This window comes from Camponotus floridanus, unplaced genomic scaffold (genome assembly GCF_003227725.1).
Source record: "Camponotus floridanus strain SB8 unplaced genomic scaffold, Cflo_v7.5 scaffold98, whole genome shotgun sequence".
NCBI lineage: Eukaryota > Metazoa > Arthropoda > Insecta > Hymenoptera > Formicidae > Camponotus > Camponotus floridanus.
The window spans coordinates 275,677-293,027 of record NW_020229869.1 but is presented as its reverse complement, the minus strand read 5'-3'; the positions used below and the strand labels follow the sequence as shown (position 1 = coordinate 293,027).

Genomic DNA, 17,351 nt, shown 5'->3' with positions numbered 1-17,351 from the left:
TCATATTCGGCCAAGCCATAGTTACAAAGACCAAAATCGAATTTGCGATTACGAAGAGTCGCATCATTTCGACACCGGTGCTGGACCGAAGCCAGTTCCCGAAGCTTTGATTGTCATCATCACTCACTTCTCCTGAATCTGACTTCTCCGTTGTATTATTTGCATTCTGACGACTCTTACTACCCTTGTTCTCATTGTTTCCGCGTTTCTTCATAATGACCATGCAGCGATCATCTGCAAGTATCGATTTCAATGTTGAACATCGTAGAAGTATAAAGATGCTCCGCATACTAAGTTGCTGATATGTAATGAAAATAATGTTTTTATTAAATAGATATGTAATGTTTCTATCGAATATTATCGTGTGAAATCGAGAGGCAGAATTATTTTTACATGTGCCGAGAAAATTAAAGAGAGCCGCTGAAATATATATATTATGAATTTTCATTAAAACCGCTTTTATACGTTCAGAATTTTGATTTTGTCTATCCAAATCGAGAAATTGATTATTATGCCTCATTAATTATTATTACCACCACGTAACATTGATTATCAATTAATAATTTAGGTCGCAAATTTGAGGGAAGTTGTCTCATTACGTAATAATTTACGATAATCGGCTTCAGAATGAAGCCGATGTATGTGGGATGTAGTGGGATCAAGAACATCTACACACATACTCTTGCCTCGAAATACGCGTATGCGTGAACACGGCCGCACGCGGCATTCCTGCACACAAGAGAAATACGCATACTTGAGAGTGGGTGCGATGACCATCAACGGATCAAATTTCGAGTTTACGTTAGGAGCTTTACATTTTTTTGGGGTCTTTTCGACTATAAATCGACTATGTGCGAGATTGAAATTATTAATTGAAAGAATTCATGATCGAAATAAAATATCGTAAATATCGTAAAATAATGGCTTTAATTTATGAAATATTAGGTGGAATTATTTTAAAGTAATAATTTTATATTAAAATCGCGTGACAAAATAAATTAAAAGTTTCATTTCACAAAACGCTATTATTCAATACTATTTATTACAAGGTGGTCAAGAGTTACAGAAATTTGCAATTCGTATAATGTTTGCTCACATTAAGTGCATGCGATTCAAAGTTCGCTAATGTTTGCTCGATCCGTGGCAGTTTAAGCAGCTTTAACAACTTTTCTATTCCTATCTCGCTCTCTGTACCTTCGATCGAGAATGTAGAAAAGAGAGCTACAAAAACGACATGGGTTCTGACATGGGTTCTGACAGATCAAAGTTACATTATCGAGCAAATTGCAAAGATCGTAGACTCATTAATTTAAAATCAACAAAGGACAGCCTTCAGAACACGATCTCCAAATAACATTCTATTTTTCGCTTCTTTCCGCCATTTTAATCTCTCGTTTTGTCTTTCCAATGACTGACTGTCTGGTTACCAAAATTTGACTCTATTGTTCACAGTCCAACGACGAATAATAGGGACACAATGACTCGCAAGCTCGCTCGACGAAAATGGGCGAGTGGCAAATTTCAAGTTAGAGCATATTAAGGCCAACGATTGATTGTAATTGTATTAGAGAACGTGCCACGTCTTATCGACGCTTTCATGATTCGTAAAGGGTGGGCCGCGCCGGTAGAAGCAGAGCGAATCGATAGACGACTGATTTGTTTCAGTTCACACAAACACTCCGACATCATGTGCCTCGTCACGAAGAGTAAAAGGCCGATAAAAGTTGTTTGTTCACTGTGAGTGGCGAAATCGTATGAAATCATGACTAAAAACGTTACATTATAGACATCGGAGTCGTAAAAAAGTTTATTGCCTTTGATCTATAATAATCAGAATAATAATTATTAATTATTTTAATAAACTAATTCTGATAAAGTCATATTTATGACAGGAGATATATTGAGAACGTAATGAAAAGGAAAATCGATCTAGGTCCATTGCCGACTGTTACCAATAGTTGCATAATTGCTCACTTCATAATTAAATGAGTACACGAAGGAGGTATGTTACGTCACGAACGGTAAGTTGGTCACTATGAGGTAACAGTACAATGTCGTTCAATGCTCCACTTCCAAAGTCGTCCGTCGCGAATCCAGTTTGAAAAGTTGGCTCGATCATTATTCCTATTCCTAGGCATCGGTACACGCTTCTTCTGTTATCGAAAAACGATCGATGCGCGTGTAAATGAAAACTACACGTTATAAATTATATATAATATATAATATATATATATATATATGTATGTATATAAAAGAAGCGAAATAAAATTCTAGTAAAGTCAGTTTAAATTTCTGTGCACGGGGGACCACTTATTGTGCAATCTGTACGCAATAAAGTAACACGAAACGCAGTTGCGAGGAACGGAGCTTGCGGTCAATGAACGTGGAAATTGCAACTGGCGGGACAGTTATCGGCAAAGGACAGCCCGGAGCTGCTCGCGATCATTTCTATGGAAAGTGATACGTCCGGCGAGCCCTCATTCTCGGTGCATCCCTCTGCCGTAAGTGGGGAATCACTCTGTTGTGTGCGTAGTTACGAAAGTTTAATCTCTCTATCGTTGCTTTCATGCATCACACATAAACGTAGTTCGCGAGCTCAGGCTGTATCATCGAATCAATATTATATCTCGCCTCATCAAATATTTGGCTAGTTATAATTGAAGATGAGTTTGTGAAGATGAGAGAACACTACCTGACTTTATCAACTTTAACGTTAACGCGTTTATCTGTGAAGTTGCGCTAAAGATTATCCCACGACTAAAGGTTACTAAAATATAAAGAATATTTCATAATATCCAATCTTAACTTAACGATAGATATTTTATTTAGATATAATAAATATTTAGATATGTATTTTATTTAGATCTAATGTATACAATAAATATTTATTAATAATAGTAATAATTCTTTTATCAATTTTAATTTGTTTTTAAAATGAACCAGGATATTTAAAAAAAATATAATGAAATATTATATATATGATTATATATTTCTAAGTAGGATAAAAATTAAAGTTTACGAAAAAAAACATTCTTTACTACCACTTTAATTGTAATCGACAAGCTTACCGTGTTATGTTGATCTCTGCCGACAATCTATCAGATATGTGTGAATTTGTTACGATTCGGTTCCAAGTAGCTCGCTTTTTTTACGTCTTTTTATGGAGCATGAAATCCCAACAACGTGACCTACGCAACAACTGCCAGCAACGGTTTGCCACTTTTCGCGTCTACTTTGCCACGAGACGTGCCAATATAAGACTTCTCGGCTTGATAAGCTCATTATAAGATTTCGCAGCAGAGCCGAAGGTTCTCGAAAGCTCGCAAGACACGTGATGACATTTTAAAATATCTCCAGTGAATTTAATACTATACAATTCCTGTATAAATGACCTATCGTATTATAGTCTTTATGTATAATGCCGTATATAATCTCCTGAATGAATTTTGAATATATTTACATTACATTTCGTCACATATACGTGACGAAAAAATCGTATTAAATATTATAATACTATAATACTAAACATTGTGACTAAAATGACCCAAAATCTGAATAGATCTCTTATTTATTTCTCCATTTATTTAAATATAAAAAATATGCAATATCTTGAATAAGGGTAGAGACAAAGCTTATTTTAAAAGATAGATTATTCGCTATTAGATTTACATGAAAAATCAGCTATATGATGAATCGGAAAAGGACGCAAGCAATGCAAATGCAAAGCTGTTTTTAATCAGATTTTTTTCTCGGATTTTCACTGTAAGTTCAATAATCAAGTTTATCTTGATTCTCACTAGTATATTTTTCTTATGTAAAATAATTTCGTATGTAGAATAATAGCGCAATCTCTTAAACAGTTATTTTATGATCACATACACAATCTGTGATAATTATCACTCGCGAGCGGCTTAATAAATCACCGATGAATAGGTTGAATTTCGACGTTGTCATCTTCCGAACGATTAGATCGCACGCAACATTTTCCATATGGTGCTTTGCGAAGAAACTCGATTAATCATGCGAGCTATCTAAAATTGTGAGCGGAAGAGATACACGCGGTTCCTACTTCTATTCAGAGGACATGTATAAATAGCGTGGAGTGCCGACCACAATGCGAGCAAACGAACATTCGCATCACCGAACACCTTCCGATGACAGAGAGTTATTCAGATATTGGCGCAAATATAATTTCCTGTCGAAGGGATATCGGAAAAAGATTTGTCTCGAGATGCGTTGGAAATAAACACCCACGCTTATGTAAAAAAATAAGGGAGCTTGCAAGCGCGCATCGAAAATGAGAGAATTTATTCGCAATACTTATGCGGAAAAATTTTTTCCAAATATTTCAATTGGAATGGCAGTGAAAATTTTTAAGTGAACTCATAAATACGAAGAATGTCGTACGTATTAGAAGAAATAAATTATTAATTCGTGACATTATTATAAAGCATTCGCGATTTATAGGCAGAGATCATTGAAATAAAGCTAAAATGCGAATGCGAAATGGATTCATCCGGAATGTTACACGACCGGAATAAGAACTATTCCCGTCGTCTCCATCAAAGCCCTCCAGGGACTTGCTTATTCTTGGCGGAGAGATTGACTCGTAACACGGTTATCCAGTACTTCGTTTCGCCGATAATGCCAAAGGATCATAGATGTATTTCCCACTGACAGCGGCGGGTGACCTGGTATGTTCGATGCAATTTTCTCCGAAAGTATTATCCGCATCATAGAACACATCGATATTCGATATACAAAATTTCAAAGTGATTTTTATCGAGAGCATCTTGCTCATTATTAAAAAATTAAAAATCTTGTATCAAGCTCGTGTCAAATGCAATTCTTTTGTAGGATATAAAGTTTTTAATGAATCTCCGAACATTTCTAAAATAATAATAATTATTAGTATTATTAGTATTGCAATTATTAGTATTATATTTATATCATATATATTATATTTTATATATATATTATATTATATATTATATTATTATTATTATTATATATATATTTTATATATTATATTTTTCTTATTATATATTATATAAATTTTTTAATATATTTTATTCTGCTATATTATTTTCTCAAGGTGAAAATAAAATAAATAGCATTATTAGAGCGGGACGCTATGATCTCTGAAAATTCTAACAGATAAAAACATTCCAGAGCTGTTGATTTATTTTTTCATTTCATCAGCTTATTCATAGTTCACGCATAGCATTTCGTGACACAGAAAAAGAATGAATTCCAAAAAATTCGAAAAATTTTGTCAAAGTAAATGCAGCGTGACTATTGATGTTATGGCCTTATGCGAAGGATTCAACTGAATTCCAGAATGTCAAACCATTTAGGCGTTTTCTCTGATTGTCACGACACGCGCTTCCATCGCATATAGCAAAGAAAATTGCCAATCGGACGGTGAGAAGCTTTTCTAATAGTCAATGAGCATCTCGCTCAAGAATTTCTAGATCCCCATAAATAATCTTGTATCGTGTGATGCAAAATCTCTTGAGAATGATTCTATATTGCACTATATATTTTTCTACATACAATAATAACTAAAATTCTGTATCCAAAATATTTTGTTTAAATACACTCTCTAAGCCTAACGATTTTCTGTTTCGAATAGTCATTGGATGTATCAGTATCATAACATATGACGCTTCAGATGACTACGCGTTATTGACAAAATACATTACTAAGTATTTATGATTAATATAATATTACGATCAATATTTACGATCAATATATGTATGAGTAGAAACAAGGCAATCATATAAATGTTGTAAAAAAATTATTTCAACCAAACAAATTTTTAAAAATATGTTGCCTTCTATGGATGACTTCATTTTAATTAAAAGCATTAATTACTGCATCGACGCATTACGTCATTATCTCATTACCTTCTTTGCGATGCTGAAATCATGGTGAGAAATATTGTCGACTTCAATGATGCGATCAATGATGAAAGTGCATCAGATATTAGATCGTATGCGGAAGTAATTATAATTATGAATTATAGAACACACTCTCATGGGAGTTATTATTTAAATTGCATTCTCGGCTATGTAAAAATAGCGCGTTGTAGCGCTGCCCGTTTTAAGCAAATTGCTCTTCGGCAAACGACTTTGGCGCGCGAATAGGCCTCTAAAATTTGCAACTTTACCGTTAGATGCGATATGCAAACTTCCTTTCTCAAAGTTCTCGAAATGCTCGACGAGAATTCTTAATACCTGCGCTTAGTATCAAGTTTATATCGCTCGACATATTTAAGACTTTAAATGTTTCGAAAAGTATACATCAACTCGAATTATGCACAGGATCGATTTTCCACAGGATCCGATAATTTGTTTCAAGCGTTCTCCTCTCTCGCATTTTCATGAATCATTTATTCAATTTTTACTACGTTGCATGACTTTTTTATGCTTGTATACCTTGCTTTATTGCATCTCAGCAAAGCTATTTATCTACAGCACGTCTCAGAAACTTCCTTAGAAATTTTAGTTTCCGCGTGACTGTTTCTAAAAGATTAATTTCTTAGAGGATTTCCCGCTCGCGTTGGTGATTGAATTCTTAATTTTATGTTGCAAAAAGCGATAATTTTTTTATTGAAATGTCGATGAGAGAAAATGCATCTATCATAAAAAAATAATGCATGTATAGAAGATATTCCTTACGTGTTTTACAAGATTTTCTCGAAACAATCGCGTATAATAGATTCTCGATCGCATCAAAGAGTTCAGCTCTACTTTCTCAACTTAATAGTCTCAGAATCAGCAAAAAGAAAGTAGTCCGGAATTCTTAATTTTTTCTTCCGTTTTCAAGCTTGACGAGAACGAGTGGACTTTCGGAGTAATTAGGGAAGACACGCAAATGGACCGTAAAGCAATTCGCACGCTGCGAATTGAATCGGCACTAGAGAAAATCTAGTTTCACTTTTGTATCGTCGTGTCCTTCTTCGCATATGTCTCGCGAATTTTACTTTATAATGAATTTTCTAGGAAAATTATCAGATTGGCTTACAATCGTCGGCGTAATTAATTGGGTTTCGCGAGGATATCACGTATTTGGGGTGTGACGCGATTTATACTCGCGAATAACGCTACAGTTTGAAAGTGCGCGTTTCACTTCGTTTGATACTTTGAGGATTAAAAATATGCGGAACTGATTTACAAGTTACTCGCACGAGATTCCGTTTCCTGGTATTTTCATATATTTCAACCGGCAAACATGTTTAAGGAATAATACCTGCATTGCATTCGTTCTTAAAGCTACTCGATCACGGAATTATGTAATTTATTGTGTAACATGTAATTCCAATGAACAGGATGGCGATCTTTTCGTCAAATTTCCGCGACATTGTGCACAATATAATTCCATTATTATGTAACTTTAAATTATTTTGCGAGTGTTTTATACACATGATAGATGATACGATTAAACGATTTTATCAACATTATCGTACTTGTAATATTGCTTTATATTCCGTAGAATTTTACATAAATTTATAACAGAATAATGTTCCTTTTCCTTACTCCACGTACATTATCATCTCACAATCAGTAAAATGAAACATTGCCAGAGGAGCATTTTTTTTCATGTTCGTAGTAAGATGTTTTTATAAAGAGATCGTGCCAACAACATGTTTACGTCTAAATTAAATTATGATGCAACGATATTTTCTCGAAGCACGTACGCGTTCAAACGTGACCATCAACAATGAGATCGAGGTGTCACGTAAAGATTGTTGCAGGATCTTGCCAGGTTTCTAGCAGATCTCCCGGACTTTCGCTTCGAAGTCGTCGTACGTGAGTTTTGGCCGAAATGGCAACTCGCGAAAAAAAAGGGAGCGTTGTAAAGTTGTAAGTGATCCGCGTTGAAAAGAGAGACACGCGTCTCTCAAACGTATTCATTTTCTTCCGCGATTCGTCGCGCACAAACACCAGCAGCTCTTCCTGTGCCGCATCGCAGCCGGTAGGCAGCTAGGTAGGTATATAAGTGAACGACCTTAATGCAACGGTATTCGTGTGTGCGTGATTTTCAAAGCACGTACGACAACGGTGCGTTACGACGCACGTAAGGTCGCCGCACGTCGAAACTGCTCCGGTTACGTCGCCCGGATCCGCTCGCCGTGACAGTTTCGCGCAGATTTATGCATTTGTACTGATATAAATAGAATAATCATTATATTATGCGGAGTGAAAACATTGCAAGAATTTATAAAGATTTATTTCTATTCGCTACATTCAAACTAAAACTGACGCAAGAAAATGAGATATTTACTTTTACAATAACACAATTTAGATTTCTATTATGATAAATAAAGATAGATTGATTTAGATGATTTATACGATAGATTTAAATATTAAAAGCGACGATATCTTGATTAGAAAATGGATTAATAATAAATGTGAAGTGGTTCTCAGCGATGCTTTATTAAAATGTTTAACACAAGACTTGATTATTAAAATATATGATTTAGCAATATTATTGCATCTAAGAAACACCTCTCGTTAATTTCGTTAATTTTTAAAATATCCTATTTTTCTTTTAATGTTATTTGAAAGTGGAAAGATACACTTATTATGATTAACTTAATTTTGATGAATGGCAACTTTCAAGGATTATCATTTGAATACATCTACGTGAGCGAGAGATAACAGTATTTATAGTTGCCAAGTAAACCGGTACAAGTATGAGGATGAAAGTTCATAAATTTCCTATGATTATATATTATTAATTAGCCCGGCGCGTTTACTCAAACTTGTGCACTCCCGCGGATTTTTATTGTCGTTTAGATTGCTGCTTTTTAAAAGTGACAATCGGCGCGCCGCATTCTTATGAAACCGCTCGTATTTCTAGCAAACATAAACGGGAGATCGAAATTCTAGCTGGGAACCTGTTACGGATGATCCTACCAGAAATATGTCGGGATTCTCGAGAGGCGCATTCCAAAAGAATGGGGGGAGAGGAGAAAGGGAAAAGGGACAGTAGAATCGCGCGATATGAAAAAGAGGGAATTTCATAAAACTCTCGATATGTATATCTAAATTCTTTAAAAAAAATTAATCAAATATTATTTACTTATAATATAATAATATAATAATGTGTTATTAACGTTGCAATAATCTTCTGCGTGATTAATTACTAAGTGTAAATATGATGATGCGAGAATAAAATAAAATAGAGGAACTCGTTAGCATCTTCTGCGAAATTATCGAAGCAATTACAAGAACGGGAACTGTAGCGATAGCAAGAATGTTAATGACGAGTATAAGAATTATAATTACAATTGGCAGAGAAAGAGAGAGAGAGAGAGAGAGAGAGAGAGAGAGAGAGAGGAAAAGCGTTTTCACGTTAAAGTAGGATAGGGAAATCGTCAAGGAAAAAGTTAGAGATTAACGCGAGTCTTTAAACTGGTATTAAAACTAGCTTGAAAATAAATCAAGCAAGACAAAAATTCTCAAGAGAGTCACGGAGCGAAGGCGAGAGTGAAATGAGAGTGGATGAGAACACGAGATGGAGAAGGGATCCGGATGAGTGGAAGAAGGAGCGGAGATGAAGGAGATACGCCGGCACGCATTCCGATCGTTCAAAGGAGTCCTTTCGATTGGAATGGACCCGAATGCCCTTTGCTGATCTCTCGGAGGGCCGTATTGTTCGCATCGGAACGCTCGCGAGGGGCCGGAGAGGAGGCGGCGTGGAGGCGGAGGAGGACGGGGGGGGTGTCGAGGGAGATGCGTTGTCGGGACCCCAGCGGGATACCTAACTTAACCGTAGAGCAAACGGTCAAAACGCAATCAAAACGGAGTCCACTCACCTCGTCGCTGGTTCGTGCCGCGACACCTCTCCCGATATTCACCGTCGCGACGATCGTCTGTGTGAAAGACCCCCAGAGAGCACAAATATGATAACACAATATGATAACACTGTACGGAAATATATACCGCACGTTGCACACGTCAAATTACCCGGGTGCGCTGACACGCCGCATTTTGTCCTGCGCTCGTTTGAAAAGTAATCCTCGGCGCTGGCGTAACTCGGATTCTTCACAGTCCCCCTTGAGCGCGTCGTTTCGCGCTCTCCCGCACTTTGTCTGAGATTACCGTTCAGGATTATATGTCGTAGACACGTCGTGTCACACGTGCCGTTTGCCGCGAGCAAGACGCGAAAAATGCGGGACCGCGAGAATTGCGCGCTTTATTCCGAAGCGGCAGGTAAGTGTGACAAACACCGACCGATGTGACGTGTTTGCCGTTTGACCTGCCTGCAAACTGACCAATCGCTACGCAGGTGGTATCCTGCTGGTCCCCGCTGGTGGCAGGTTTAGGGACAGGGAAGGGGACCTGAGTCTCTGCTGCGCGACCTGCTGGGACTTGGTGCAAGGCGCCTCGTAGATCAGGCCCCCCAGGTTTTGCTGTTGAGTCTATAGTCGATTGATGTTGATTGGTCGTTGGTAACGCGAGCCATGAACGACGGATGGTTGACTGTTCAACGTCTTAAAGTATCATCGTGGTATGTCTGTAGGTTCATAGACAGAATATTCGCAGCAGAGACTCTTAACCAGGTTTCCTTCGTTACCAGCTATCGATAGTTTTCTCGATTTGAGTAATTTATTACATTAATTACATCATAGTGATGTATACATAAACCATTTATTAGACTCGCATTAAAGACGAGAGAAAACGATTTTTCATTTTTCTAATCGAGAATTTTCAAAACTATATATACATTGATTCAATTATCTTTTAATCAAATGAAATTTTGATGCGTCATCAATATTGAAATATTATTTTGACAAACAGGGAGAATAGAGTCTAAATATATTATTACAATTCTTACAAACAATTATTACAATTTTCAATGATATATTAAAAAAAAAATATTTCTCGTTGTACAAGTGTAATAGTATTTATACATATTAATGCATTAATTACATTTAATAATATTTATTATTAAATTACACATCGTGATAGGATTAAAAAAGTACAACGTTTATAGAGATCTTTGTTGGTGTTGAAGTTTGACATCGTTTAACACGTCGATGTGGGGAAAATATTATGAGGCGGACCTCGTGCACACGGTACTTCAAGGCTGACCGGCATAGGTACTTATTGTATCAAGTCTCGTTAACGGAGATGTTCATTCACTCTCATCTGCCAGATGACCAGTATGGCTCGCATAACTCACTGTTCCGCTAGTATTGCTCGGCGTAAAAGCGACCGGAAAGAAGCCGCGAATTTTCCGACATGTGCCTAAAGTATCGATCTTACATCATGGAAACGCAATCAGTGTGCCAGCTCGATTGATGACGATGGCGGCGTTGGTTCGTCTCAAACGCGGTAGCGTCCAGCTGAGACACGCGGCACTCGAGGTCAGAGGTACGTGTGCTCCCAATCGACTTCCTTCGGCAATATTTTCCGGAATTCTCGGTGTATTATTTACGATTTAATTCATCAATAATTGAAATAATTCATAATATGAAATAATTCATCAATAATGAAGTAATCAGGAAATAATTCATCAATATCTCGCGACATATAGTTAAACAGAATGATTTATTAATTATTCAAAATAGGTACTGTGTAAAATTATGGTATGATGTATTTTAGCCTTAAAATTGATTAATTATAATCAATCTATCTGTATTAAATGAAATAGACTTGTATCACAGTGTTGAGATAATTATTTTTCTGTTTTACACTATTCAAAGAATTAATAACGCGATCATTGTGTTATCGAAAAATATTAGCTATTTGCGTTATACCGTCGAGCCAAAGTCGAGGTCACCTGAAATATATTGGAGTAGTGGAGAGATAGTGCGCGAAGAATCAAACATTGGGAGTGATAAGAGCGAGATGTCGTTGTTGGTCTCATTATTTTTGAGTTCTGTGAGATGGCAGACTTCGTCAAAAGAGGTAGCGTGCAGTTCGTTAAACATGGCAGTTGTCAATTAAAGCTCGCTGCGCAAGAAGTTCGAGGTTCGTTAATAAAATTAATTTTAATTAATTTTATTTCTCATCACGTGAGATTTAATTTTATCTCGTGCGGTCAAACCTTAAATAATCTCGCGATGCAAATAGACCTCTAGAGATACAATATATAGATTTAATTTATTTTAATCTAAAAATTGTAATTATGTATATACATGTATATGTTATATATACATGTTATTTGCATCATATTAATGTACACAATTTTAATATCAATATTATCATTCATTGACATTAAAAATCAGTCGAGAAGTGCTTTTTCAGTTTAGAACTGATACATAGATATGATTGTATCAGCCGTTTGAGTAAGTTATCAAAATCAAACAGTGCTCGAATATTTAGAGACTACGATAATGGATGTACATACATATGCATATGAACATTTCTTCTGCCATTATCTCACGAATTTGTCGAGAATACGATTCTATAAAAATTATCAATTTCAATTTGATATAATTTGTAAGCTATCGTTATTCAATATTATTTTATTTGATAATTTTTGTCAAGAAAAAATTCAACAGTAAAAGGATTATTGGAATTTTTTAATTACATTCAAAATTTTAATTTTTATTAATTTTATTAATTTTTATTAATTTGAGGTGATAAAATATTTCTGTCTTACGATGTTTATTAACACAATGCGATCATAATTAATTAAGTTCAAAAATGTTCTAAAAATGCTCAAAATGTTTTAATAATGAATTTTAATAGCAATTTGACGTGTTGAAGAGTTACTTGTTACTGGCGATTTTATCAAATTAATTGCGATTATTATATAATTATATTATTATTCGTTAGCGGCTGTACGAGCGCGACACATCGTCGCCGCGTTGGTCGCAGTTGGATTTGCACTTTGCGGTGCGGTCGAAGTCAGTTCCTCCGTCGCATTACTAGCGAATCAAAAAGACAATCATGCCATCATTGATACGTCTTGGCACTGTGACATGCTGGTCAATATCACCAGCCGCAATCGCACCGAGGACTTTGAGATTATATTTATGGAGGTATATTTTCTCAAGCTTCATATTTGAAGATGCATTCCTTTAATAGTAAATTTAACATACATTTTTTCAATTTTTTTATTTCCCTAATAAATTTTTATCAATCTAAATTAAGCGAGATTAATTCTAAATGTGATTTTGCTTCGTTTCACATTTGTTTTAATCATTAAATCTTTAAGCAATTTCAAGGGGGAAATGTGTGAAAGATAGAAGCGCGTTTAATAAAACGACAGGAAGATGATTTATAATTCATTTTATGAATGACAGCTGCCGCAGGAGGAGCGAGCGGAATCGAACATGCGCGAGGCGTTTTTATGGGGACAGGTCGCCGGTCCGATTCTCGGAGGGTGCTTGGTATGGGGTCGATCCGGGCCCTCTATGGTGTTCTCACGAGCGGTTCTCAGTGCCTGTGTAGCGTCTCTGTTAGTACCCGCTGCCTGGCGCGGACCATCGCACGTTGCACTTCGTTTATTTCAAGGATTATGCACCGTAAGTCGGCGCGGAGATTCTATTGACGTCATCTTTTTAGATGCTTTTAGATGCAACGAGAGTTACGTGAGATTTCGCATCATAAAACACAGCGCACACGCGAACGTGAGACGCGGGAAAATTATTGCGAAATTATCATGATCATCTTTTGCAGGGCGCGACTATGCCCGCTGCTCACATGCTGGCTATGACGTGGTTCAAGAGTAATCACAGAAGCTGGTACTTCAGTTGTTACGCAGGTATGCTTGTGGTTGCGAATAACGCGGCGGTTTTTTCAATGAGAAATAAAGAGCGGGACGAGTGTAATAAGCTCTCCGATTTTTTATTCAAGTATTGTTTTGTAAGAAGGACATTTGGGAAGACACACCACGACCTTTTCAGGATATTTTCGAAAACTTTCCACCGCACGCTAAACGTGATTAATTGACTAATCTTGATTCCCGTCCTCCTTAAGCTGTTAGCGTAGGTTATTGCCTCACCGGATGGTTGGGCACCGCGGTGGTGCGAATGTTTGGCCGCGATTCTTTGTGTTACGGTCTGGTTCTTCTGGCACTGTGCTGGTATTTCGCCTTTGGTCGATTCGTCAAGGATACACCAAAGTCCTATCAACACGATACAAACGTAAGCCTCATTTCCGGGCAGTTTAGCGAGCTCGTCACGAATATGAATATTTATATAATATTTAGATTTGTATAATAAATTATAGCATGTCCGGCATAAATGAATTATACATAAAAGATTGCTGAGATAGAGAATGTATAAACCTTATACGGATTCTAAATTTTCTATCTGTTAATTAGCATCTGCGACACATTTATTTTACGTATATACTGATAATCACACACTCAGGCGGCTGTGATACCATGGGGGAAGCTACTGAGATCTGTACCCGTCTGGGCATCCGCAGTAGCGACTATGGGCAATCAATGGGGCGACGCGACGCTCGCTCTTGGCATGACGAAATACTTGAAGCTCATATATGGCTTCTCTACAGCTAACGTAAGTTGGCTAGAATTGTATGATCATTATCTTAACACTTTTTGATCGATGAAGAAACGAAGCTATAAAAATATGAAAGAATAAAAGGCGGAAAAAGAGGAGATACAAATTTTGTTATTATTACGTAATTATATATCGGATACAAGTCGGAGGTTGAATTTCATTCCCGATCGATATTGCGGAACAGCTGCAAGCGCAATAACGAGTCTCGCCTGGTTGCTAACAATAAATTGTGATCCAATTCAGGACTCGGTGCTGACCACGTTACCTCACATCGGTCATTTCATGGCTGCGCTGACCTGCGGTCTTCTGGTGGATCACGTTCGCGAGTCTAAAATAGTATCCACGACCACGGCGAGAAAGTTGGTCGTCTACACAGGTGCATTGCATACGTGAATCTTTGTGAACGGCATTATATCTGAGAGAAGCGCGTATAAGAAATGTCAAGTTAATTTATGTCAAGTTAATTTATATTCTAAACTTATTTCCTTCTTCGTTCTTAACTAGATTTTTGAATGAAAGCATTCATATCTAAATTTAGTGTCAAATTACAATGAGAAGAGATCGTGTCTTTTCTCTTTTCTCTTTCCGGCCTTAATATTTTCAATATTTAATATTAAATGTGACCAGCGCACTTCATCCCCGCGGCACTTCTGTTCGTCGCCGGTTACGCCGGATGTCAGGCCCTGGGCGCCGCCTGGCTGGGAATAGCGGCCCTTCTCGTTTCCGGTACCGCGCCGGCCGGTGCACTCGCGGCTATAGCCGATCTTGCACCTGCGGAATCGCCGGCGTGTGCCGCGGCCGCGTGCGCTCTCTGCTCCACGTTGGGCGCCGCGGGACTACTGGCTGCCAATTACTTCGTTACCCAGGCTCTTCATGGCTCCGTAAGTCGTATTATTACACCGGACATGACACTGCCCGTATAAATGTAACGCGCTAAATTTCGTGATAGTAGGAAGTTGATTGCGTAAGAAAATTGAGCGGTTCTTGTATTTTTTTAAATCTTGATCGTCTTGTTCCTTTCTTTCTTTCTTCGTTAAATATTTAAGGATGCTTTGTATGTACAATCCTAACAAAAAGTAGCTGAAATCGATATTGACGATATATCCATTTTTGGTGTATTTTGAGTAAGAAATTTTGTGGAATATTACAATTTGATTTTAACTACAGTGCAGAGATGTATTTTTTAATATTTATTGCGTTTTTACTGAAATATTCCGAATTTTGTTAATCGAAATGATTAACTTTGGCAGAGAATTTCGCCTTGTGACAGATACATGGCTAACTTTATTGAATTATATTTAATATCTTTTTAACCAGTTAGTATTTGTATAATATTATTTGATCAAATATTTCCTCTGTATCGAAACTTTTGCAAATTTTAAACAAATACTGAATTATTTCCATGTGTTTTTGTCATTTGAATCTACGTGGTTATACGTTTCCCATAAGAACACATGTTAATTCGGTGCAAATTAAAATCCTTATAACTTGTAAACGTTTTAGTGACTCGATTTGAAAATTGTACTGAAGATTCTAAACATATGTAAGGACATTCTGTACAATTTTCATTAAATTCTCAATATTTTGAAAATAGGTACAAAAAATTCTTAATAATTTATTGTTTTCAAATATAAAAAATGATTAGTATAATTCTGAAATGAAAAGGAGTCTGGATTTATCTAAATCTTAAAGACTTTTTTCAACTCTATTGCGTAAATTTTTGTAAATGCATAATGTACAATTTCTATATCCCTCAAGTGACAATTGCAGCTGCGAGACCGCGTTGCAATATTGAGGAAATTCAGATTTTTAATTTCGTCAATCGCGATCATTTCAACTTGCTTTTGCAATCTGTCGCCTTATTTAGGTTTGACGTAAATGACGCTAATTGCGAAGAGAACGGCGTCGCCTGTTTCAGATCGCTGGCTCTTGGCGATTGGTGTTCGGTGTCGCATCCGTCGTTCTGTTAACGACCGCTGCGGTTTTTCTCGCGCTCGGCAAAGGCGTTCCGCAACCGTGGATCCCATCGGTGGCGAGACCGCGGAGTCACGATGTAATTTACGAGCAGGACGCCCTCGAGCTCGATCACGAAGACGTGGGCGTGCAGACCGAGCCTTTCGGGCCCTACGCGTTGGACGATGACATCGAGAGTCTGAAGAACGTGCCTCGCTCCGCGTCTATTCATTCCAAGATCTCGGTGACCTCTAATTGAATGGCCACCGCCAGCGTACAAATTCTCCGTGCCATTTTTTACATGTCCCTTACGTCAAGGATAATCGCCCTATCGCTTCGTATGTTTTTTTTATCACGATAGAGAAAACTATACAATAATTGTATACGCGTGATTAACGCGATGAATGTATATAATATGTTAAAAGTAAGAATTATATATTTATATGATGTAAAAGAAATTGTCCTTGAAGAATATTATTAAAAAAGAGATCTACAAAATCTGAATTTTATCAATTTCAAATCTATAAGTGCATCTATACTTCTGACATATAATAATCTTTTTATTACACGTATCGCTAATTTAACGAAACATTGCTTTAAGAGCATTGACTCTGTTCCGGAGATAGAATTATTGCGAAACAATATCATGAATAATAATGAACAGATTCGCCGATTCGAATAGAAAGTTATTATTAGAACACCACGGTGGGCTGGAAATTCGACGAGAGCGCAAGTAAGTGTTGTTTTTGTCTGAGATTACTCGCTTTCGACTATTGTTGTAGCAGCCTCGCTTCATCAGAATGCATTGCCGCGATTTTCTCCAGTTATTTCCTAACTCTCGTTGCATACAAATGTATGCATTACGTTCTGTTCTGCGAGACAATGTGTGCCCTCTACGGCTTTCTAT

The 17,351-nt window shown here is 36.9% G+C and overlaps 2 protein-coding genes across 4 annotated transcripts in view; one reads left to right on the top strand and one right to left on the bottom strand.

Moving 5' to 3' along the window:
• Positions 1 to 10,267, bottom strand: part of LOC105248481 — a 77,129-nt gene extending 66,862 nt beyond the window's left edge. The window contains exon 1 of the mRNA XM_025415125.1: positions 9,827 to 10,267. The gene's annotated coding sequence lies outside the window, so the exon portion shown is untranslated. The remainder of the gene's footprint in view (positions 1 to 9,826) is intronic.
• An 883-nt stretch (positions 10,268 to 11,150) lies between these two features.
• On the top strand, positions 11,151 to 16,893 carry LOC105248482 (sialin). 3 transcript variants are annotated; one of them, XM_011253294.3, is made up of 9 exons: positions 11,151 to 11,387; positions 12,798 to 13,003; positions 13,268 to 13,489; positions 13,644 to 13,728; positions 13,944 to 14,110; positions 14,339 to 14,488; positions 14,735 to 14,867; positions 15,119 to 15,372; positions 16,410 to 16,892. In XM_011253294.3, the coding sequence occupies exons 1-9, from the start codon at positions 11,315 to 11,317 to the stop codon at positions 16,701 to 16,703; spliced, it is 1,584 nt and encodes a 527-aa protein (XP_011251596.1). In that variant the 5' UTR covers positions 11,151 to 11,314; the 3' UTR covers positions 16,704 to 16,892. The 3 variants fall into 3 exon arrangements, with proteins under 3 accessions (XP_011251596.1, XP_011251597.1, XP_019882204.1); XM_020026645.2 differs by lacking the exon at positions 11,151 to 11,387 and adding an exon at positions 11,773 to 11,987 and having other exon boundaries at positions 16,410 to 16,893; XM_011253295.3 differs by lacking the exon at positions 12,798 to 13,003 and having other exon boundaries at positions 11,152 to 11,387.
• Positions 16,894 to 17,351: the final 458 nt, after the last annotated feature.